Raw genomic sequence first — 27,038 nt, 5'->3', positions numbered from 1 at the left:
AGGCGTTCTGGTTATATTTTGTTTTATTAAAAATGGATGCCCGTCCTGTGTTACACGCTGCACAGCCCCACCTTGCACTGTTCTGTGACAGGATGCTTGAATACTATGGCACGCTCCCGCTTGCGACCTTAAGCACGGCATATGGATTGTCGTTTCTATTTTCCTATTTCACATGTGTCCAGCCTGTGTTTCATTGCCTGAGCTGCAATTTTGACTGGGCCCTTGATTTGTGTCTCTGCAAGACCGTGTCTCCTGACGTCGATTTTAATCATCTGATGAGTCCCATAGTTACTCACGAGCTGGTTTGTTCTGACGGAAGGATTATGGCCTTGGCAGCTATGCATGGACTAATGGGTCGTTGGGACATACTCGCAGCAGCGCAAGATTTCTTGGCACAGAGCTATATTGAGAACCCGCCGAGTTGTCCTCTGATGATGCTAGAGGCTCCGGTGATTGAAGAGCACATATGTTCTTTTCCACTATTAAATTGGATGGCTGAACTGTTTTCGGATGATGACAGTGACTTCATGCTGGAGGCTGTTGCTGCATATTTTGCATATTTTGCATATTTTGCATATTCAGTCCTGTCCTGAAGGCTTTAGACACTTTTGATAATAACCCGTTCTTAATTGATTTTTTCGTTACCCAGACCTATTGACTTGAGTAAACGTGAAAAATGGATTGGCGAGTTGGATTTTTCTAAATTGACTTACAAATAAGTTTTTTCAATCGATCTTTATAATTTGTCCTGGCTCATTGATCTTGAACTCTGTTGTCTTGATGTGCCCAGTGCCTTATTTTATCTTATCTTATCCGTGCTCGAATCATGGGGGGATGTCATATAGTTACTGCTTACCTATATACCGTGTTAAGTTAGCATGAGCTTATTAAATGTTTAAACGCCATTTTACCTTTTGCTGCTTCTGCACACAACACATAATTGTTGTTTTAGCTTTCAACCCAGAAGAGCGTTGTGATTTACACTGCTCTGATAACAACTTTGCTTAGTAAACGGTGTCTGTACAGTGAGTGCTGAAGCCTTCAAGGATAACTAAACACAGTGTTGTTGTAAGGTCTGATCTTCGCACTTTCCTAGACATAACATAAATGCAGATGCTGCCAAATCTGTCTTTAGGTGCGTTTTATATTGCTTTGCTAAGAGCACACACATACACTTGATGGTGCTTCGCATGCAGAGAGCTGGTGGAAAATGTTGTGATCCTCTGCCACTGAGAGATTGAGGTATGGGGTCGCCCTGCTAAAGCCCAAAGAGACCTTCTTAGATATAATATAATATGCTAGTTAGGGAGGGTGAGAATTAGGTGTTGTTAACTCCTATTCATTTCAACATTTTAGCATGTTGTCACCTTTTGCCTTTTATGGACTAGTAACTATGCTGATAACTTTGCTTCTGATAATATGTTTTCTTGTGTTATCTAAGATACTGCGTTTGAGAACCCTGCATTAGTAAATAAATATTTCAAATATGCACAAATCCTCATTTACTCCTCGTTCTGGTTTGAAATGATTGTATAACGAAAGAGTGTCTATGTGTTCCATGTGACCTGAGGTATTCTAAGATCATGTTCTGGTTTGTCAAAACATTGGGAGTTTGTTATGACCAATGAGACACTGTAGCTAGCTCTGTAAGGGGATTTTGGGTACTGAGGTGAGTTATGGGCCATCCTAATTCACTGAGGTTCTAAATCTCTATGCACAGTTCTGTAGGAGAATGGAATCCCTGCTACACTAGTTTGAGTGCTGGTGTAGGATCTGTGGCTAGAGGGGTGTAGTTTCTCTCGTCATTAAGGAGGCATCAGCATTCTGTGTCGTAACCCGTTTTGTCCATGATTACCAAACCGCCCCCTTTATCTGCTGACTTGATAACGATGGTGTCATTCTTCTGTAGGCTTTGGAGGCTGAGGAACTCATTTGTGCTCATGTTCTTAAATACATTTAGTTCTTCAAATTTCTCCAAGTCGTTAAACACAGCTTGTTCAAATGTTAAGATCTCCACTTGTTTCTTGTGAGGAGGTGGGCACAAAGTGGATTTCGGTCTCAGGCCAGTTTCTCCAGTGGTATAAGGAATATCAGTTAATTCAGTTTTTCTGTTTTTTCAAAGAAGGCCTTCCGCTTGAATTTCCTAAAGAAATCAGACAGCTCACAATGGAATCAGAATTTGTTAAGGCATGCGGTAGGAACGAATCCTAATCCTTTCTTTAGTACGCTCTTTTCTGTAGGAGTGAGGGTAAGATTGGAAAGGTTTGTTACCAGACTCTCTGGTTGCTTGGTCCTGCTGTCTGCTCCTTGGTCCGGTTGCGTGTATTGTTCCCCACTGGATCCTCTTCTTGCCAGTGGACCTGATTTGACCCTCTTCTCCGCTGTAATCAGGCGTCGTAGCACACCGGAGAGGCTCTCGGCCTCTCTGGTGGGGGCCCTTTGATGAAGCATGTCACCAACTAAGTTGGTGAGTGAGGGCCCTTTTAAAAAACATTTGTGATCCCAGTTGAAAGCTCCTTTGTCTTTCTAGCTTCACTCTTCCATTGTTTATTTGATATTTCCTTGGGGAATAAGAGTGGAAGCAGCGACTTCCCTTTCTCTCATTTTCTCTCATTTTGTTCATACATATTTAGGCAGCGTACAGCTGTGAGAGACACCACCGCTTCTGGCTTACGCCCTTTTTAAATGCTGTCTTAACCTGTGCTTATCGTTACCACAATGGAGACTCAAGGCTTAACCTTTAGTGATGCTGACGTAGATGCCATCCTGGCAGACTCTTCTCTGTTTGCAGAGCCAACTATAGCGCAAAATATCTCACAAACAACTGAGTGGGAGAAATGAACAGAAAAGAAGCAAAATCGCGTAAGAACAATATTACATGGCACAATCCTGACAGTATACTTGCGTAACAACATGGCTCCCAAGGGTTTACTGGTGACAAATGCACCTAGAATATTTTTGGAGGATGCCGTCTTCAGAAAGGAATGGGCCCAGATCGCGTGGCACTGTACCCACGACTGGTTAGTGCTCATTATAAAAACTGCCCTGAGATTATCAGAGGAAATACAGGTGGAGATACAGCAGACAGAGACTCACTTTAGGACCATGCTTACAGGCTACAAAAAAAGCTTGATGAGCTTAATAAAGAAATCAACGAGTACAAGAACAACCTGACACAGTCAAAAGTACTAAAATTTCAAAAAGATCTGAAGCGTTTTGCCTTTAACAAAGTCTATCCTTATGCTGACCCCAATTACAAAAATCCCCCTCGGAACCCAGGTAACTCTGATGTCTCTGAGGATGATGGCTCCACCGCTAGTGGCTCGAGTGGAGATAGTTTTAATTCAAGACAAAGAGGGAGGGTCAGACCCAGACAGCAATACCACCAACAAGCGTGGTAACTGTTTCCAACACCACAGGGAGGTTTCTACCCGAAACATTTCCAGACACCACCACCTCCAATGATGGGCTGGAATCCAGCCTTCATGCAAATGCCTCCCTTTCCCCAAAACATGTACAGGCCTCCTTTTTTAGAGAGGGGCAGAAGGGGAAGAGAAAGGAGAAGAGGGTCAAACCAGGGCCACTGGCAAGAAGAGGATCCAGTGGGGAACAATACCCACAGCCGGACTAAGGAGAAGACAGCAGGACCAAGCAACCAGAGAGTCTGGTAACCAACCTTTCCAAGCTTACCCTCACTCCTACAGAAAAGAGTGTACTAGAGAAAGTATTAGGATTCCTTCCAACCGCACGCCTTGACAAATTCCGACTCCATTGTGAGCTGTCTGATTTCTTTAGGAAATTAAAGCTGAGGGCCTTCTTTGAAAAAAACAGAATTAACTGATATTCCTTATACCACTGGAGAAACCGGCCTGAGACCAAAATCCGCTTTCTGCCCACCGCCTCACATTACTCCAGTGGAGATCTTAACATTTGAACAAGCCGTGTTTAATGACTTGGAGAAATTTGAAGAACCAAATGTATTTAAGAACCTGAGCACAAATGAGTTCCTCAGCCTCCCAAACCTACAGAAGAATGACACCATCGTAATCAAGCCGGCAGATAAAGGGGGCGGTTTGGTAATCATGGACAAAACAGATTACCAAACAGAATGCCGACACCTCCTTAATGACGAGAGAAACTACACCCCTCCAGCCACAGACCCTACACCAGCACTTAAACTAGAGATTGCTAATCTTGTGAAGGTGCCAAAGCCAATGGCTCTATCTCGAAACATGAGGCGGATTTTCTCACCATGGGTGATAGCGTCGTCCCGTACTTCTACACTCTACCAAAGACACATAAAAGCAGATCCCCTCCTCCAGGACGCACTATACTGTCTGGAATTGGCTCCTTGCTGGAACCATTGTCCACATTTTGTGATTTTTTCTTAAAACCGCTAATACAAAAAACTTCTACCTACCTCAAAGATACCATGCCCTTGCTAACAATCTTGCAGAACATGTCTGTACAAGACGACTCAACTATACTGGTGTCGCTGGACATTCAAAGTCTTTACACGAGTATCCCATAAGATGAGACTATAAGTGTACTAGAGAAGGCATTTGCTTAGACACCACGAGTATGATTTCCCATGACAGTTCATCATCGAATGCGCCACTTTAGCTCTAAAAAAAGATTTTTTTTGAGTATGAGGGCATACTGTTCCTACAAACCATGGGCACTTCGATGGGCAGTACTTTTGCCCCAAGTGTGGCAGGCTTGTACGTGTGCGACTTTGAAAATAAATATATCTTGGATGGAGGCAACCCTTTCAGGTCTCATATTTCATGCTGGAAGAGATATATTGACGATGTCCGTGTCATTTGGCAAGGACCAGAGGACATCCTGAATGAATTCTTCGAATGGATCAACACATGTGATCAGAATCTTAAATTCACACACACCCCGATACAAAGGAGTTGGTCTTCCTGGATGTAACCATCAAGAGGGAGGGAGGCAGACTAACAACTAAAACTTACTATAAGCCCACGGCTAAAAACAATCTCTTATCCTTCACTAGTTTTCACCTGATATCCCTCCATGAGAACCTCCCCTATGGACAATGCTTGAGGATAAGAAGGAACTGTAGTAGCACTGACGACGACCGCTCCCAAGCTACGGACCTATCTAGGTAACTACGTAATCGTGGTTACCCAGAACACACCCTCAACAAAAATTATAAATGGGAAAGAAACATGCCCCGTGAAGCACTTTTGGAAGACAACACAAGGAATGAAGAAGGAACACCTCTGACATGCGTGACTACATATAGCACTGTCTCAAATGCAATCACAATGTCTATCGATAGAAACTGGAAGATCCTCGAAACCGAAAACACGAAATGGGAGAAACCCTTCTTTTTGTTCAAGAGAGCAAGAAGCATTAGAGATTGTCTAGTACATACTCGCCCAAAGAGACCTGGGGCTAGCAGTCCCACAGTACTGAACGCTTGGGGGTTACGAAAAGTAGTGGGCCATTTCCTGTGTGGCAATTGTAGTGTCTGCCACCTTACCTCTGCCTCAAAGACACTTGCGCTTGAACCTAACAAAATCTGGACCCAGAGAGCCCAAACTAACTGCAATTCAAGCAACGTGATATATATTATCACGTGCCCATGTGGCTATGGTACCTTAGTATGACTACCAGGAAGATCAAGCAACGGATATGTGAACATCGGAGCAATATACACTGCAAAAGAAACACGACAAAGATAACAGACCACTCTATCCAGTTGAACCATACCAGTAATGACATCCACTGGATCGTGATTGGACAATTGAAACAAGGCAAAAATACACAAAGTGCCCTTTTTGAAAAAGAACAGCGCTGGGTGTATCGTCTTGGTACCCACAAATAGGTACTGAACGACAACATTCCGTGGGGCACAGTATTGAAGAGCTAAGGCAGACAGTCAAAACCTGCAAGAGCATCCATAGTATGGTTGTGTCAACCACCATGAGTAGAGTGGACAAATGGCTATCTTGTCTCATACTGAGGGGGCTCCCAAACATAGTATGGGCACAGTTACACAGCGCGCCAGTTCATAGTGCCCACACTGAACCCTATGTCCTATTAATAATTACTGTGCCTCAACCTGGTAATTTTAACCCAAACTTGCTTACCACACGACTGTGAGAATCGCATCAAAGCCTGCTGTAACAACATCCATCAACTCTTGTTAAGCGATGTATTGGCTTAGAGTAAATACCAGCAGACACATAAATTGTCACACTACCTGTCGCTTCACTTTTATCTATTTTTCCATGCCCACTGCAACATATTTTATAATCAGCATTTATGTTAGTCGAGAGTGGTGTAGGAACGCATGCGCACCTTCATCTTGTAGCACACCAATGCTGAGATTAGCCGTGCACTCACGATCACGCACGTTTAGGCGCCATCACGCTTGTATGTGACAGCGTCATTACAACTGACGATGTTGTGAGAGTGCATGTGCAACCTTTTCCTTCGCATACCTACACACTCATGAAGTTAGCAGTGCACTCACGAAGATGCACTCGTAGGCCTCATAACGTTGTCACGCGATAGCGTCATCCCCTCTATCGGCGCCAGTTACTTATAGCATCCACAAACCTCTCTCTATTTCTTTTTTAAAGCAACACCACAATCTGCTGTTAAATCAATGTGTCCAGGCAGAGAGAGCAATGAAAGGTTTACTGTTCCTTGCAAACCTCCATCCCTTAGTTTGAGCCAATATGCAGGGATTTGAGGCCTCTTATTTAATTAATATTGATGAACCAGGAGGTTTAGCAACCTCCTGAGAATATACTTTTGACACTATGACTTATTAGGGCATCAGTCACACTGCAAAATGTATCGCTGCTGACAAACTTCTAAGTGTGCAATGTGCGCCTTCCTTTTCACTAGCAGGGCTTTGTATAAAAGAACATAGGTATGTTCGGTAAAAATCTGATTTTCAAGGAGCGAGTAAATAGATTCTGTTTGTTTGTCAAGGCAATCCTCATTTAATAAGGACGGTGAAAGGGAAGGCTAGGACTCGGAATAATTACGATCTTTGGTGATTTTACTTGACAAGAATGCTGATGACACCCAGGTTCGAGTGAATGAAAACAAAAATCCTTAAGTGACAATGCCTTCAAGTCAGGAATGTCTCAAACCTGTGAACAACTGAATATGTCAAATAAACTAAAACTCAAAGGAGCTGAAAACTGAAATTCCTTTACTGGGCATTCTATGGGATTAAAATGTATATCCTAAAGAGCCTGGGCTGCTTTCCAAATAATTTAACATATAGAAAATATACCTCTCAAAACTAAAAAAATCACCACAACCATGTTTTGTTCAGCTGTACATTTATAGCGCTTTTAACTCTTCGCCTTTCCTCCTAAAGTGACATCAATTAATTATTTTATAGCAGCAAGACAAACTATTTTAACAGACATATTAAGGGCATGCCAAACAGGCCATTCATAAACTCAAGATGATTTAAAACGTGGCTGCAAACACTTAAACAGAGTTACCATATAACACCTATGCTTGCCTTCATTGGCTCCATTTCATTGAGAGAAGTCAATTTAGGTGAATGTGACTCCCAAATGTAATCGCGCATGAAATGGTGCATTCCATCTGGCTAGCTAGGTTTGAGCCTTGCAAAAAAACTTGTTGAGTTGGAAGAGCATCCCCAGTGTCTACAACCCAGTTGTGGAGTTCACTCTCCCCACAAAATCACTTGGAATCCAATCTTCTAAAGTTTAGAAATGCGTTAAAGAGGTTCATGCAGGAGCATTACTAAATAAAGAAAGGTTTCAGCCTGTGCCAGTGATGCCCTTAATCAAATGATGAGCTTTATAAAAACCACTAGTACAGATAGAAACATAGTTGCATGTTGTTGGACTGTGTGGCTTCTAGAGATTTCTTTGCAATGTGTTACAGAGAGTCACACATGATTAGAAACATTAAATATTGAAGTTGAAAGGGAAATGAATAGACACATTAAATAAAATAGAACTGAGATTTGGCTGAGGTTAGCAGTTAAATATAAGAATCCCATCGCAAAACAAGGGGCAGGTTTACGGTGTGTGCTGATTCAGGAGTCTTACATCTTGATGTCGGTTATTATCAGTGATTTGGGGACATCATTTTTATAAGCACCTCAGTGGACTAATTGCAACCTGCAGAAACGTGTCTTAAAACTGCAGGTAAACGTATAGGGGAGTCTCGCCTCTTTAATCCACACAGGATTGATAAAATGAGTAATACACATGCAGCAATGCAATAACATTTATTATTTAACTGTTAAGAGACGTTTTCTGATTCAGGTGGGCTCTGTAGACCTTAACATTAAAGCAACATTTAGATAAAATCCTCAAAAGCACAGTAGAGCATCAGTCCAATATAATAAATGAAGAATTAATCAACTCAGTACCTGGTGATATCTTCTTTCATCTGTGAGGGATCAGTCGGATAAAACTTCACGTGGAAGCCAAAGAGCCAGGGGAGACCTGAAATTGTCAGCAGGAAATTGATTACTTTTTAAGTCTCAACAAAAATTTCTAGCATTCAATGACCCAAAGGTGGATCCCAGTGAACATCAAAAAGGTGGATCCCAGTGAAGATCAGACATTCATTCAAAATTGCAATATATATATATATATATATATATATATATTATATATATATATATTATATATATATATATATATATATATTGCAATTTTGAATGAATGTCTGATCTGACTAAACATACATTTTGTATACAGAGTGCAGTATTTATTTTAGAATCTGGATGTATATGACTTCTACTTGTAGCACTAAAATCAGCATTAAGAGAATAATTAAACTATATTTCATATATATATATATATATATATATATATATATATATATATATATATATATATATATATATATATATATATATATATATATATATATATATATATATATATGAAATATAGTTTAATTATTCTCTTAATGCTGATTTTAGTGCTACAAGTAGAAGTCATATACATCCAGATTCTAAAATAAATACTGCACTCTGTATACAAAATGTATGTTTAGTCAGTTTTTGTTAGTTTGTCACAGACAGACAAAAGCCCATCTCTTTCTATGCTATGTTGTTGCCTCTGTCAGCATGCTGTTTCTGCAAAAGAATAATCATCAATGAAGAGGGCTTGCACATGAGGCAGACTAATATCTGAATCCTACCAGCAATGCCAAAGCCATGTTTCTGGCTCTATATTATAGTGCATCAAGATATCCATACAAACCAATATACATGAAGCCACACAATCACCCATGCCCACAGGTAAACATGTGTACAGGCACATATGCATGGCTCTTGGGATCACTGGGTGATGTGCCTCTAGGGAAAGCTGCCCATTCAATTCTGGGTGCACTGGGTGACATAAATCGGGGTCCACTTGGTTACAGGCCTCTGGGGAGAACTAGGCGATGTGCCCAAGAAGTGCAATGGATAGTGTGTCTCAAGGATGCACTTGGCAGTAAGAAGCATGGGCACTTGGAGGTGGGCCTCTGGGGAGCACTGGGAGGTGAGCCTCTGAGGAGCACTGGGTGGTGAGTCTCTGGGGGTGCACTGAGAGATGGGCCTCAAGAGACTGTTGAATGTTCTGAACAATCTGGGGAGCCCTGAGCGTTAGTTATTAGGGAAGCACTGGATGTTGTGCTGTTTAAGGCGGTATGCTGCAGGGTGCATAAGATGAACTGCTACAATGGTTCAATGGCACAATATCGTGGTAAACAAATTTGTTGACAAAAATATCGGGCCTGATTTGGATGTCGGGCAGTAGGGTCACCGACAGACCATCGGTGGCGTTGCAACCACTGACATCTCTCTGGTCTGACCGCTGCAATGTAACCCTTTTTCAGTCAAACACTTTCCCTGCTGTTGCTTAGACTGGAGTAGTAATAGTACATCTATTCTCTAGTCATACGCAAATTAGTCATGACCATGCTCCCCACGGGACCAGTCAAGCCTAAACTGGCAGACCAGATCCTCCATGAACCAGAAACAAGCAACCTGGGAACAAACACGAGGTATCACCCCTCATCAGCCAGGCTAGCTTTAATCCAGTGGCACAGCGAGCAAGTGACCCACATTTGGGCATACCCTTTGCCACTTAGGGTGTACATAACAAACACAACAAGATGATAGACGGAGTGCAGAAACATTTCAAACACTCACCCCAGTCAAAAGATCTAGGTTAAATACATCATTCTTTTGCTCAGCATGTCACTCCAGTGTGGACCCAGCTATATGCAAATCAGTCTTGACCCTGCTCTCCATGGGAACAGTCCAGCCCGAACTGCCAAGCCAGGTCCTCCCTGAGAGGACCTGGCCTGGCAAATCAGGACTGCACCCTATAGGGAGCATGGTCAAGGCTGATTTGCTTATGGCTGCTTCTCAACTAGAATGGCGTGGCATGCAAAATAATGATAGATTAAACCCGGATATGTGACTGAGGGTGAATGTTTGACAGTGTTCAGCATTCCGTTCATCATTTTTTGTGTTGCATAATCAAATAAATCTTCATTTAAAAAAGTAACATTAAATTAAAATACATTTAGGTCAACTTCTCAATCTATTCCCCTACAAACCCACTAACCCATAGCTAAAATGTAACTTGTTTAAATCAGCATTAAAATATTTACATAATTAACAACCAATTCAATAATTAACTAAAAACGAATAATGTTTAATTTTTTATAACTTAAATATCCGAATCCAACAACAAGATATTAAAATATAACTTATTACTAATAACAAAACAAAACAAAAAAACAGTTTTCAATTCAAAATAAAATATAAAACAAAATATTTTACATAATTAATAATCAATCAAAAAATAATTAACAATGAAAAAGAAATAACAAATTAAACATGTCTCTAATTTAAAAAACGTCCCACTCTATCCATAATAATATTATAAAGAAAGAGCCCAAACCTTTGAGGCGGGTAATCTCAGTAACCACAGTACCAATCAAAATACCCAATACAGCGTTGGAAAGGGCAGTTGCAGCAGAAGGACATAGGCTATGCAGACGGACACCATATACATTTAAAAAAAGTCAATTAAAAAATATATTACAATTTCAATATTTTTACAAACATTTGTTTTCAATTTATATTAAAAATATGTAATGTAATTTAAAAAAATAAAATATCTAAAAATAAATACTATAAAACAATGTAGTAAATTAGTATAAAAAAAATAACAATTAGTACATTTAAAAACGATCATTTAAAAAAAACCTTTGACATTCACTGAAAAAACCATAGGTTTCAGCCACATTATAGTTAGGAATTAGCATTTAAAAAACCTTTGAAATTCACTGAAAAAAACCATAGGTTTCAAACAAGTTTTAGTTAGGAATTAGCATTTAAAGAACCTTAGAAATTCACTGAAAAAACCATAGGTTTCACACATGTTATAGTTAGCTGGGCATTTCACTCATACAAAACCATTGGAATTCCCCGGTTAAAGTTAGTTCAGCTAACTATAACTCATGCGCCCGCAATGCACTGCTGATGACGTCAAATATTACATCACTCATGACCGGGTCAGTGACATCACTCATGACATCACTGATGACATCTCAAATGACATCACTGATGACATCATCCTTGTGAAAGAGTGGCAGATCTCCTCTCAGCGTAATATAACCTTTGATACACACCTTCAAAAATAGAAACTGAAAGAAATTTTCAAAAAAATTGAGATACCAATACCAGTTAGAATAACCTAATGAGTAATTCCAAAATCTACATACACATCCACTCATTCACCAGCAGTTCTATATAGTCACTCATACATGTACTCACTCATCATATGTACTTATACACCTATACATCCTGTTACACACCGATACTCATCCATACAGTTACTCACACATATACTCACACATGCAAATAAACTATCAAACATCCATTTACTTGCATATACAGCTATACACACACCACTACACTTACTTTTACAGAAACGTACACATACTTACTCTCTTAAACAATCACTTATAGAAACACATACCTATTTATACAGGAACTCTTCCAATCTCTCACACTCTCACGTATAATCACTTATATACATCAATACTCACATATAGTAAATTAAAACATATGTAGTCCATACTAATATTATAAAGAGAGAGCCCTAACCTTTGAGGCGGTTAATCTCAGTAACCACAGCACCAATCACAACACCCAATACAGCGTTGGAAAGGGCAGGTGCAGCAAAAGGACATAGGCTATGCCGACGGCCACCGAATACATTTAAAAGGTAAAAGAACCGTGCCAGCAAAGTAGTCCCTTGTGGGCGTGTCTGCGTTGTGCTGCGGGCGTGGGCTGGGGGCGTGACTAATTCTGGAGGCGTGTGGTAAGGCCATCATATCGTGGGTTGTGGGCATGTGCTGGGGGCGTGACAAACGCTGGGGGCGTGACAGACGCTGAGGGCGTGTGTCCGCCTTTCATGCCATGTGAGTCGTACATACAAGCGCCAATTACGTTGCTGCGCAGCATCAAGGGGCACGCTGGGGGCATGAGAAACGCTGGGGGCGTGTGTCCGGCCTTCATGCCATGCGAACGCAATTGCGCCGCATCAAGGGGCACGCTGGGGGCGTGAGAAACGCTGGGGGCGTGTGCTGCGTTCCGCCTTTCATGCCATGTGGGTCATACATTAATCAGAAGATCGTCTGCTGTGGCCGTGTGCTGGGGGCGTCACAAACACGTTCAGCTGGAGGCGTGGTAAGTAACGTTACTGCAGCCTCTTGTAAAGTCTCCCATTGACTACAATAGGAGCCTGTGTTCTAAACGACAACACAGGCTCCCATTGAAAAAAGGGGTGGTTGCGGAAAACCTGACACCCTGTTGCAGGCACCCCATGGTGCCTGCCACACTCTGCATGGTTTTAAAGGGTGTCCCATGGTTATCCACATGGGTCCCAACCGGAGGCCTCAGGGTGAAGGGGGTCCTGCTACGGGCTCCCTAAGTCAGTTTCCTACAGCCGTTCCATGTCGGACTAACTGATTCGGAAAGGCTGTCCGAATTCGACATTGTAATACGTTGGTAAGAAATGCGGTCCGTAGAGCTGTATGATTCAGCTCCGACCGAATCTGAGACTCTGAATGCCAGTCAACCGATTTGGACTAACCGAATGGTTATCTTTCCATCATAATCAGTCGGTCGGAAATGTTTCAGAGTCAGTCGGAAACATAGGTTCCGACAAGGTTTAGGAAATTCCAATTGTCGTTCGGAGCCTTTCCAACTGACATCGTAATGAGACCCTATATTACTGAAAAAGATATTTAAAAACAAAAATATTCTTAATAACAAAATAAATAACCAACAAAAATGATATCATTGACAATGATGTTCTATAGCACAATATTTTTGATTCACAATATTTATTTTTCCAATATTTATGTGTTATGATTTTTTGAATTTGACAGTTTGTCCAAACACTGCTACAACAGTGATAGAGTGGAAGGCACCATGGTCTGGCGCATCAGGGGAACACCGAGTGCTGGGTAGGTCAGGAGTATTGAGTTACTAATGTACAGCAGGGCAGTAGAGGGTGAAGTTCAGCAGGGGACCAGGGAAATTTGCAGCAAAGGGGTCCATTTTCTGTTCTATACTATAAAGGAGACTGCTGCTGGTCTCAAGCACACGTAGGAATTAGCAGAATGTTGGGAATATTTTTTACTTTACCAGGTTTCCTACAAAAATTAATTTGAGGCTTATGATGTTGCCATACTTACTGTTTTCTTGTTTCAAAGGAAGAGCCCATTCCCTATGTGTATTCTGCAATAGTGTGGCTGCTAAAAACAATCTACATGAAACTTTTTTGCTACATAACAGTTTTCCAAGCTGAGCTCCTTCACATTCTCCTACGGCAGTTTCGCTCATGGTTGTCAAAATTTACAGGCATACCGCCTCTTCATTTAAATGTTTATTGGCACATCTGATTGAGTATTGAAAGCCCCTGCCTTTCTTTACCAAAACTTTCCAAATAGGCTTTTTCTATATCTCGTAGCTTTTTGCCACAATTTACTTGGCGAGGGGTGGAGAGAGAGAGAGAGTCAGGCATGCTGAAAATACACTATCTCTCACAGACATTTCATCCATCTTCATTAAGTTATGACCCTATTGGCTTACAGGAAACCACGCTGGGATCGTTTGCAGCATGTCCTCTGTAGTTTCTCCACAGATCTATGCTATCTTGCTGCAACTGCTCTACAAATATTTCAACCCAAAATTTTAAAGAAGGGAGAGTGGAGTGGGGAAGAGACGAAAGCTAAAGATAAGTTTCACATTAAAATGGGGAAATTACAATTTTAATAAAAAAGAGGAAGGGATGAGAATGAATGAGATATTTGGATCAGAATGAAGAGGGGAAGATTTGAGAACCTCTCAGTAATGGACTCATCCCTCTACACCAATATTAAGAGACAATGTCTGACCTGGATAACTTCCCCACTCCAAGTCTCAAACGAAGTACTGTTATATGTTAAATTGAGGCCCTAACATAGGTGCACCGTTTCAGAGGCACAAATCCTTCGTGCCACAGAGACAGGCAGGCCCTTTCACCCAGTTAAGGCCCTTTCACCTACATTAGCCCTCCCTTTACAATAACGAGCAACAGAGGCTGTCCCTTATCTGATGTGTGCTCTGGGCGCAGAAGACGGTCCATCCAAAATACGTAATCTCCATGTCCAACAGTGACTAACTTAAGTCACAACAAATTCTTAGAAACAGACCCTTAGCTCATGGGATTTTCCGTAGCACAGGATTATTGATTTCTCCAAGAGCTCATTAAATATGCATGAATCACTCTTCCGTCAATACTAACATTCCAAGGCATCTATCTGGTATAAATATACCTCCCTTTGCACAAGCAAGGCAGAGGAGACCGAGACTTCCATGCTGACAGTCTGATATCTGAGACGCTGCCACCTGCGTCATGCCACAGCTCCAGCTGGCAGAAGTCCCTCACCCACCCTGGAGGGTCCAGCTCGAGAATCAGGATGAAGTCCCACTAAGGTAATGGGGTTAGACTAAATCCTAGGGGGATTCTTGGCTCTCTAAGACCTACACACATGCTAGGTACACTTAGGTACATCTAGTTAGGCATCATAGGGGTATAGGCTTTATCCTAATGCATTCTGTATTTCATGTATGTGTTCATTACTATTGCAAAATGGTAGAACTATACAATGCCTTTTTATTTAACTGCACTGCTGGCCATAATTCTCTGCTACTGTCCAACAGTTGTCGCAGCACATATAACCAGTACTAGAATAACAAATGTGCAATACATTTTATTGTAAACACACCCGACTGTTTCTTCTATGTACTTCTCTGAGATGAGTGACTGAATGAAAAGTAGTATATTGTTCCACGATCCTGAGGGACCAGGGTTTTATGTTATGTGGTTGCCAGAAGCTATTCCCTTCTTGTCTTCTAGAAGTTTCTAGTGGCCTCTGAGCTAGCTGGTACACAGTAATTACGTTTAATATACATAATAGGGGCATACAGACCTCAGTCCTATGCCAAGCCTATCATGTATGTTATTCCAATGCGCAGAACCTATAAGGGAAATAGGAACTACACTACATGGCGCCCAACGTGATTTTGGCACTTATTTAACAGTAGAATCTGAGTAGTTCAGTCATGCTTATTCTCATAGTCCCCTACTCACAAAACGCCAGAGATGTCTGGAGTGGGTAGGCACAAAATTCCGCCACAGCTGAGTAGGCAAACTTACTATGCATTGGCTATTGGTTAATCAAGCTTGAAGGAAAAAGTTCCCGAACAATTGTGCCTTTTTAAAACCTTATCTGAAAACCCTTTTTTAGGACTTTTTGTTTTCACAATACAATGTCTGTCGAGGCAGCTGCTCCGGTCACTGGGACACAGGTCTCAAACGACAAAGAGGAAGCAAATGCAATACATTTTTCACCCAAAATCAGGCATACACTCACACAAAAACCCCTCAGACATGGTTTAACAGACCGAGGAGGTACAGTAATATATATAGAGGCACACGAAGATTATCAAACAGATGTGTTCTATTCTTGGGTTACATTCCCAGCAGTAAATGCTACAACTCAGACTTTTCATTCTTACATACATGAAAAAGTCCCAGCGGTCTACACTCCTTTTGAGGAGATTAAGATTCCGCTCACTAACCAGGACCACAATGTCTGGTTTAATTGGCACCCTACAATAAATAAATAAAACCAGGCTCGGTCCACTAGGTAGACTTGGAGCTACATGGCTGACATTAGCCGGCTACACACCACATCCTGACATTGATATAATCCCACAAGATGCACTACTCTTACAACACAAAGAGTTATTAAAACTCTTACAGAGCCATGACGCAACTCGTCATAAGGACACTTGGTGTCCAGCCCACAGTAGCTACAAATGATACAGCTCCTACACAGAGCACCGCTACCAAAATCACTCCACAAAACACACACACAGTAATGGGTAAACTGCCCAAGAAACGTGAACAGATTCCTTTCTGGGTAACTCAGAAAATTACCCAGTTAGAAGCAGTATTTCTAAATGCCACACCATTTGAAAGCATATAATGGTAACACTCTGCTTGCCCATAGGGATAACACCACAGTTAGAGGACTGCACCAATTGGGGTACAGTCTTTGCTGCCATATATACCAGAACTCATGGTATTCCTTCCTTAGCTGTATTTCCAGATGTCTTACGACAGATACAGAACAAGTATGGAGCTGAACCAGCTCTGACCTTAGGTATGAAATTACTAGGTAATTATGACCAGGTATCAACAATAATACTAGCTAACATTAAAGGGGAAGCAGCTTCAGTGGCGATCCGTCAACACCTAAGAGAGGTCAGTCTTATAGACCAACCACAAGAACTTCCCAAAATAATTAAAACTGCATATGCAGAACTGGGAAGGGACAGTTTTGGTGGGAAAGCTTTCAAAAACCATAGCTAATGGGCAGTCCTGAGAAGGACACTTCTAAGCAGACACCTACTTTTTCTAAAAAGAAGTGGGATAATTTAAAAAAAACAATATTTTTCAGAAAGGATTCTCAGTTCCGAGGTAGGTCTCCTCAACAGGAGCTCTCTAAAAAGTGGTATAACCTTTGGAATATGGATAATATTAGGAAACCTCTGTGCTTAATTTGTAAAAAAACGTAGTACCGGGGCTCTCAACAGGAGGACACTGGAGCTTGCACCATCCGTTGCCCCTGGCAGCACTGCCAATGACAGCACCAACACACTACTAATCATCACACTCTTAAAAGTGTGAGAATTCATACTATTACAGGCCCCCAAAGCTATAAGAATGGCTTTGGAGGCAAATGCTACTAATTGGAAATGTAAATTTAAATAATGGACAGAAGTTGTTGTGCTCGTACCTAAACTGGCAGACATCACTACCATGTGGCAGACAGTCATAAGCCCCGGCACAAGTTAAGCACTGGCTCAAACCTGACCGGTATCAGGATACTGATACACATTCCTCTCGACAAACAACACAGGGAGTGAAGGAAAGTCAGCACACAAAGAAGAGCTCAAGCAGTCCAGGGACAAGCACGCCCAGGACTCTTCTAAAACAGAAGACAGGCAACAGAAAACAAGCCACAAATCCAAACCTCAATTTACGAGAAAAAAAAAGAAAGTTGCAGGTCTCAAACTTAGACACGCACAGAATCCTAAGGACTCAACTTCTGAACGGGGATTGGGCTCAGACATTGCTAAGACAGAGCGGCAGAAGTAACAATAGCTCGTCAGAACCTGAAGGAATTTCTGGACAGCAAAATTGAATGATTAACTCACGGTGGAAACACCAGACAAAAGGGTGACAGTCCCACACAAGTTATAAGAAATAACACTCCGAATGGAGGAGGACAAACACAGGAAAGTGAAAGGTCTCTTTGCGAAGAACCTATAGTCTGGTTTTGACATACTGTTAGCAGAACAAGATTAGCCACCAGCATTCGTCAGGGAGCGCCCAAAGGGAGAAAGTATATTTTTCATGCATTTTCCAACCATGTTCCCGTTCACCTTATACATATATATGCACAGGAGTGGGCAGCAGCCCAAGCACCAGCATTGTATAAAAATCACACTGGATGGGATGAGGACTCAACCGACCATGTGATCCGGTTAATAGTTTCACCACATGCTCAAAGACAATATCCTATTAAGCAAAAAGCTAAAAACACAGGTCAGGGAGATCTTAGATCAACTTGAATACCAGGAGATCATTTGAAATGCACTTCACAAATGAACAATCCCTTGCATCACTTATCAAAACTTGATAATACATTTTACAGACACTTGAACACTTGCAGAAAGACATATTCTGTCCAACATGCAGATAGTGCCGCATTAATGTAAAACATTACGTGGGAAAAAATACAAAAAACCACTAGTTGTCTCAAATGGATGTTTCTGTCAAAACTATAGCACCTGAAAATAGGTACCTAACAGCATTTAGTATATTACAGTCCCAGCGACAATTATTGTCAATTCCCCCGTGGGTATAAGAACAGCTCAGGGGTATATTCTGAAAGAATTACTGAATTGCTAAAGCAATTTGATGAAGAAGCGTTGTCCTATATTATATGGATGATATTTATCTAATGGACAACCTATTGAGGGCAACGGCTTCTATGAAGGGCTTAAAAAGATTTAATAGCTTCTATGGAGAAATGTCAGACGGGCCGGTTATAAAGGCCTACCTAGCAATGGTCCCGCGCAATTTCTGTATGGATCAGAGGTTCTCTTCTTAAGCGGGAATAAATGTTGGGATAAAGAGGAGGGTATGATCCTGAAAAGCTTGTTCCCGCTGCCAAAATCATCAATGGTACAAGCAGCAAGATTAGAGTTGGGATTTACCTCTTGGGCAATCACCACTAGGATGGCCCTAATATGTTTTTGGCAGCGTCTAGGGACTAAGGAGCTCCCCAAAAAAATCTCACAGTGGTGTAGAGAAGAAATTGCATCTAGTGGGTTATCCTGGGCGAAAGAAAGAAAAGCCTCATTAAAAGAAGCATATGGAGTGCTGGGATTAGAACTATGCCAAAGAAGGGGGAAATTTACCTATGCCTCTATATGCAAAATTGCAACAATTAATGAGTAACAAAGAGAAAACCACACTGTTAGTTATCTCAGACACTTGATTTATGTCTATTATTTTTGAAAAATTCAGAAAATGTACATTACTTACGGCAGAAAAGAATACATAGTCAACTTCACATTGAACACACTACAAAACATTTTTTGCAAGGAAAAAAGCACGAAAAACAAGTGTGTAAACAATTATATAAATTCTAGTGGACATATCAACATAATGTGCATATACATTGAACACAGTGATGAACAATTATCTCGAAAAACAGTAAAGAACAGACTTTCAAACAGTCAATTCGGATAATGAACATTTGGGGGGTACATTTTATTCAATACCAGCCCAACTTCCTGTAACACTATTTGTTGTAGTGTGGTAATTGTATGAATACAGGAAAAAACCAAACATCAATTAAGACAAGCCAATGATTTTGGGCGAAAACGTAAATGCTAAATGCCAACGCGTTTCGAATACCAATGTGTGAATCATCGGATTCTCATCAGGGCGTGGAGTTTATCCAAGGGTACTGTTTTGGGAGAGAGAACAGGGAATTGGATTTAGTTTAGAGCACATTTAAAAAAATGAAGCTTTTTTCTATTAAATGCATCGTCCGATGCAGCATACCTTATGTGACCAATGGATTGTGGTCATATGAGTCTTTTAAGGAATAGTCATCATCTGTCCTCAAATGCCGTGGGCGTCAACCTGCAATGTAGTGACATTGGCAAGATGAGTTTGTTTTATCTGATAAAGTGTAGGCTGGCACTACACGCGTACGTTTAAATGGCCAAACAAAAGGTTACCTCTGTGTGGAGCAGCCGCTCCGAGGTCGAGGCCGGGGAGGATACGGATCTCAGTTCAGTAATGCCCCTTTGTGGTCTCCCGTGTGCTTCAGGGCAGGGGTCTTGGACAGGGAAAAGTTCACTCGCGGCGGCGAGCTGTTGTGTCCACCTTGATTCCAAAAGACAACGCGGTCATCCATTAACCAGAGGTAAGACCCGCTTTGTGGTTAGCGTACACACGCGCTCACGCTCGGGCGCAACCGGGTTTTAACCAGCCTGGTTCTCTTTTTTCACAGGATTTTTTCCTGTCCAAGACCCCTGCCATGAAGCACACGGGAGACCAAATACCCTGAGGGTTACAATTCACGTAGAAAACAGTAAGCAATCCATTTTTTCCTCCTCCGTTTGGGGTTTAGACACACCACTCGCCCTGGCTAAGACCGCACAATTTTCTTGTATTTGTAGATTTTGCACAAAGGGGCATTACTGAACTGAGATCCGTATCCTCCCCGGCCTCGACCTCGGAGCGGCTGCTCCACACAGAGGTAACCTTTTGTTTGGCCATTTAAACGTACGCGTGTAGTGCCAGCCTACACTTTATCAGATAAAACAAACTCATCTTGCCAATGTCACTACATTGCAGGTTGACGCCCACGGCATTTGATGACAGATGATGACTATTCCTTAAAAGACTCATATGACCACAATCCATTGGTCACATAAGGTATGCTGCATCGGACGATGCATTTAATAGGAAAAAGCTTCATTTTTTTAAATGTGCTCTAAAATAAATCCAATTCCCTGTTCTCTCTCCCAAAACAGTACCCTTGGATAAACTCCACGCCCTGATGAGAATCCGATGATTCACACATTGGTATTCGAAACGCGTAGGCATTTAGCATTTACGTTTTCGCCCAAAATCATTGGCTTGTCTTAATTGATGTTTGGTTTTTTCCTGTATTCATACAATTACCACACTACAACAAATAGTGTTACAGGAAGTTGGGCTGGTATTGAATAAAATGTACCCCCCAAATGTTCATTATCCGAATTGACTGTTTGAAAGTCTGTTCTTTACTGTTTTTCGAGATAATTGTTCATCACTGTGTTCAATGTATATGCACATTATGTTGATATGTCCACTAGAATTTATATAATTGTTTACACACTTGTTTTTCGTGCTTTTTTCCTTGCAAAAAATGTTTTGTAGTGTGTTCAATGTGAAGTTGACTATGTATTCTTTTCTGCCGTAAGTAATGTACATTTTCTGAATTTTTCAAAAATAATAGACATAAATCAAGTGTCTGAGATAACTAACAGTGTGGTTTTCTCTTTGTTACTCATTAATTGTTGCAATTTTGCATATAGAGGCATAGGTAAATATCCCCCTTCTTTGGCATTTAACAGGCCCTACCTACCCTCTTCCCTACAGGGCCAAACCCCTCCTTTCTTTTCATTGGGATTAGAACTAGGCATGCAGTTAGGACACGCCATAATAGGCAAAAAAGAACTACGTCATTGGGAGCCGACGTGTCCCGTATATGCGATCGAGAGTATCTCCGGCAGAAAACATTGGTGTCCCATATGACCCAAGCATGGGCTTCAGAAGACTTATTTAGACAGGTTACCGAATCATCGTCTAAGACGAGAGGTATTAAAAGTGAGAATGAGAATAAATCCCTGTTACATAAATAATAGGGTCAAAAACCTCATGATAAATAGTGATGGTAACTGCACTTGTATGCTAGGTACCTCCTGTGACATTATACATATTTTATTAGACTGTAGGATGGTCCTCGATATACGAAAGGAGATTTTTTGCCCGATATTTAAAAAATACAGGATTATGAATAGGAAGCAAGCTGCTAACCTCCTAGTGGGAATGACAAATTTGGATATAGCCGGTGCTTTGGGGAAATACATGAGCAGAGTTAGGGTGTTTCTCCAGTGTACAGAGTTATAGGTGCAAGTAACTCCCCTAATATAAAATGAGGTTGCATTTTAATAGTAATGTATGTATTGTGTTTGGAAGGTTTGGTTATATATGTCTAATTCAGTGTGATTTTAATAACTCAGGAGGATATTGATTAATAACAAAAGGAGTCGTGTTACCCTCCAGGAAATGACTATGTGTTGCATTTTTATAATTGTTTTATAAAATGTAAAGTGTATACTTTTATGGTTGTAACAAACCAAATAAAGTATTAATGACTGACTGACAACCTATTGGGGAAACACTTGACTGGGGTGAGCACCATTATTATGGGATTGGCCTCTGGGGGCTACAAATTTAATTTTGAGAAATCAGAAATTGCCCAACTCTGTGTCCTATTGTTGGGATATGAGCTTTCAAGTGAAGGGAAAAGCCTGGCAGCTAACTTTTTAGAAAAGTGGGCGCTGCTCCAGCCTCCAAAGACATTAAACAACTTCTAATCAGTCCTGGGATTCCTAGATTTTGGCAGAACATACATTTTTGATTTTACACAGAGAGTAAAACCTTTCTACGACCTTTTCCAAACCTGACTTTTCAGTCAAACACTGGACACAAGAACACACCAATATTCTTTGTTCACTCCAGGAAGATATTATTGCTTCCTAACACATACACACATGTGTAAACTTGCACCAATTGGTACTCAGTATCATGTTGGGTCAATAAAGGCACACTTATTAAACCTTTAATAAAGGTGAAACTGTACAAATTGCATACAAATTTCATCTGTACACAAACACAGAAATTAGTTTTAATTCAACAGAAAAAAATTATGACAACCATTCAGACTTCTTTAACAAAAGAAAGAGCACTGGCTCATGGGAAGAGGCATTATTGTCGTCAGCCCAGTACCGGGGCTAGCATTCCTAATGTCAAAGCCTTACGTCCAGAATGGATACAAAGGGCTATTTCTTTTGCTGCATCAGACTTTGAATGCAGATTTGATCCAAGTTTAAAAACACAGGCATTCCTGCATTATGAAAAAGAACACCATCTACCAAATGAAATCTTGCCTCTTGATCAGTATGAATTTTAATTTACACTGATGGGTCTGCCCCACCGGCCGCCTTTGTTAAAGATCAGATGCTGGATGGCAAGTTCCGTCCTCATTGCACCAAAAACGACCTCTAGGTAATAGCACCGCTTGGTTGGCAGCTTTAAAAGCCCTGATACTTGCACTTTTAAACACGGATCGAGAATTCCCCACACTCATTGTGTGTGATTCCTTTTACTGTGTGCAAAGATATAATAAATATTTACACCATTGGGAACAAAATGGGTTTAAAGATGAAACAAGGTGCCATAATTAATCACAAAAATGATGGGAACAGGTAGTGGAGTTGAAAAACGACCTACCAAAAACTCACGTGATTAACACGCTGAGTCATCAACGTGATGGCATGCACGTTGAAGGGAATTCAGTGGCTGTTGAAGCCACAAAGGGGGCTGTTCACACAGCTTCCATAGCTGCGCACACTCGTCCAACAACGAGAATAAGACAGTTAGAATATGGTGACTGTAATTGCTTCACGCAAAAGAAGCACAGCAGTGCCTAAGAAATTTCCACTCAAATACTCCTACAAGTTAGATGCAAACAACATTCCATATGCTCAGATTCCTGGAGTGGGGGATAGAGTATTTCCAAATATGGATAGTAGGCAGGAATTAATCATTTAAAACACACAAGGGCTTGGGCTCCGCGCATTCAGGGGTCATAACTACTATTTCTTCATTGCAACAGTGCTGTTGGTGGCCAGGGATCAGAAGTCAGACTATTGGCCTTATCTTGAACTGCAACATCTGCAAACAAATGCGAAGCTACACTACCACAAGACCCGCGCAGGTCCCATTGCTAGACAGCATCAGACTGTCCACTTGATCGTGTCATGTAACAGGACCACTGTGACCCCTCAAATTTTGAGGTGGCTTAAAAATATATCTTTGGGGCAGTGGATCCGTTCTCAAGTTTCCAATAGGTATGACCTCAGCAATCGGCTGACGCTCAAAACTGTTATAGAAAGAGTTGCGAGTCCATAACAGGAGATACGCAATCAACGTTACACCCTGACTGTGGCTCCACACTTGGCTCTTGAGCCTACTAAGAGGCCATGGAAGGGATGGACGTAGTATTGCGGAACTCCTCTCCAACGGCATCCTGAGGGAATATAGGTAGAGGAGAGGAAGGACTGGGGCATAGAGCAATCCTTAACAGCTAGGGTATTAGGCGGGGCATTAGTGGGGTCAAACACTTATATACTAGTACAGGCCCACAAAGCTATAAGAATGGCTTTGGAGGCAAGTACTATTGTTTGTAAATTGAAATGGAAATAATATTAGCAGAAGTTGTTGTGCTCGTACCTAAATTGGCAGACACCACTACCATGTGGCAGACAGTCATTAGCTCTTGTGTTGGCAATTAAGTGTCGGTGCTGAGCACTGGAAAGCACCAGCACAAAATAAGCACTGCATATTTGCGGACTTCACTCAGCATTCTTGAATGTAAAATTCGCTATCACATGGCTTCTCTCACAAGAATCCAACACCTTTCATTTCATAACTAAAGCTCTTTATTTCATACACATTCCATTACTTTCGTAGTATTCCTTATTGAAACTTTAGAAGGGCCCTGGAGGGCAAAACTCATTCTGTACAATTACCGGCCGAAATGACTCCCTACTCAAAGCTAAGAATTACAAGTGGACTGCCTTGAGAATGTTTGTTCTATAGAAGGAAATGTGTGTTCACTGTATGTGGATTTAAACTTTACGAACATCTTTCACAATAATATACACAAAGCTACACAAGCTCAAGAGGAAACTCTGTCATTGTTGAATTCTATCGCCACACGACATTATGGACACATTAATACAAAACTTGTGGCGATTCTAAAATTATCGACCCATGAATTACAGAACTATGCTGTTCTAACCTTACCATATTTGTAACCACCCTCATATGCATCTGAATAGTGAGCGTGCAATAAAGACACGTCATCCAGCCGCATGTGTGAGGATATTTGTACTCGTGCCTGCTTCAGTGCCACGCCTGACACAAGCTCAGCCTGTCCGGGGGTTGAGCTTGTGCTCCCGGCTGAGGAAGCTCCCAGGCTCCTCAGGGTTTCCACAATAACCAAGCCGGACAGGACTCGATACAGGAAGAAGGATTTGTTTTTCTGTCACAACAGCCAAGCATAACAATGGGGACCCAGGGGGACCTTGGCACGAGCCGGTGTCGCCTTGGGGTGATTCGCGCGGTGGAACAAACCACCCAGGGCAATAGGTAGGCAGGCTTAGGGGCGAGGCTTAGTGTAGGAGCCTGGGAAGGCGCTCGCGGCGGGACCGTTTTCTGAGGGGTTTCAGCCAGCAGGCTCACGTTTGAGGCGCTTGAGGCTGTTTTTTATCCGCTGTGAAGTTTGGTTTTTGCTGCTGCGGTAATGCGTCGGTGATGGACCTCGTCACAGTCGCAGGTGGAGTTGTCCTGGTGTTCCTGCGGAGGTGGAGGAGAGTTTTGGGCGCCCGCGTCGACTGGTGGCCCGGGGGTGCGTGACGCTGTGGCGGCTTACTTGCAGTCTGTGCGTCGCTCGCACTTGGGGCCGGCTGCTGAGGTGATATATTTCTGCGTTTTTTGTGTAGCGCGGTCTGTGCCCGAGGGCGTTGGAGCGCTTCACAATGGGAACAGTAAGATACATGAGGAGAGAATAACAAATGGACAAATTACTAAGGGAAGTGATAAGTTGTGCGCAACAGAATACATGGGGTAGCAAGCGGTGCTGTACAGGAGGAAAAAGTGACGGGCGCAAGTTACAATGAAAACAAAGTACTATTAGAGGTATCATACGGCGTAATATGGCAGACGCACAAGCACAAGAACAAATGTTACGTAGGCCATGGTTGCACTTGTACAAGTATCTAAAGCAAACAAAAAGTGAGAGGTAGAAAACAGTGTGTTGAAAGTGAAAAGTGGCATGTGCATGTTGCAAGGGAGTACCAGGCACAGGTACAAGGATAATGCTGCAATAACTGGCAAACACTCCAACCACAGGAACGCACTGGCAGAGCACTTCCATGGTCATGGGGAATGGAGTTTTTTCAGCAATGGGAGGTCTTTCTTCATTGGTGTGGCCCCTTTTGTTGGTGCAGATGAACGCTCTGCTGACCTGGTGGATTATTTTAGTGACAGTGGGGAAGAGGAAGGGGGTTTTCAGGAAGAACTCTCTAGTTTACTCTCCCCTGACTAGTTTACTCTCCCCTGAGGCGGAAAGCCGGGGGCTCTACTTTCTTTCCTTTTGTGGTGATACAAGCGGTAACTTTTAAAAATTGTATATATTTTAACAGTAGCGCTTTTAATTCTCACTGCATGACCGCGCTCTCGTGTGCAAGATTTTGCTTTGCACCGTGGCACACTCCTCTCACCTTTCCTCCCAGCGTGGCCGATTAGGGGCTGACAACAAGGGGAAAAGGCGCCATCTTGGAGGGAGGAAGGGTTGGCGGTCCAGTGGCAGGACGCCTCCCGCCCTCCAGGATATTTAAGCAGGGCTGATTATCACTCTGTGTACTAGTTTACTCTCCCCTGAGGCGGAAAGCCGGGGGCTCTACTTTCTTTCCTTTTGTGGTGATACAAGCGGTAACTTTTAAAAATTGTATATATTTTAACAGTAGCGCTTTTAATTCTCACTGCATGACCGCGCTCTCGTATGCAAGATTTTGCTTTGCACCGAGGCACACTCCTCTCACCTTTCCTCCCGGCGTGGCCGATTAGGGGCTGACAACGCGGGGAAAAGGCGCCATCTTGGAGGGAGGAAGGGTTGGCGGTCCAGTGGCAGGACGCCTCCCGCCCTCCAGGATATTTAAGCAGGGCTGATTATCACTCTGTGTACTAGTTTACTCTCCCCTGAGGCGGAAAGCCGGGGGCTCTACTTTCTTTCCTTTTGTGGTGATACAAGCGGTAACTTTTAAAAATTGTATATATTTTAACAGTGGCGCTTTTAATTCTCACTGCATGACCACGCTCTCGTGTGCAAGATTTTGCTTTGCACCGAGGCACACTCCTCTCACCTTTCCTCCCGGCGTGGCCGATTAGGGGCTGACAACGCGGGGAAAAGGCGCCATCTTGGAGGGAGGAAGGGTTGGCGGTCCA

General features: G+C 42.1%; 1 protein-coding gene across 1 annotated transcript in view; it reads right to left on the bottom strand.

The window, feature by feature from the left end:
- Positions 1-27,038, bottom strand: part of LOC147750599 (band 4.1-like protein 2) — a 627,758-nt gene that overhangs the window by 327,893 nt on the left and 272,827 nt on the right. The window contains exon 5 of the mRNA XM_086929700.1: positions 8,408-8,483. Coding sequence (XP_086785826.1) covers positions 8,408-8,483 — 76 coding nt within the window. The remainder of the gene's footprint in view (positions 1-8,407; positions 8,484-27,038) is intronic.

The sequence above is a fragment of the Lissotriton vulgaris genome, chromosome 1_1, assembly GCF_964263255.1.
Source record: "Lissotriton vulgaris chromosome 1_1, aLisVul1.2, whole genome shotgun sequence".
NCBI classification, from domain to species: Eukaryota; Metazoa; Chordata; class Amphibia; order Caudata; family Salamandridae; genus Lissotriton; species Lissotriton vulgaris.
This window is presented reverse-complemented; position numbering and strand designations above follow the sequence as displayed.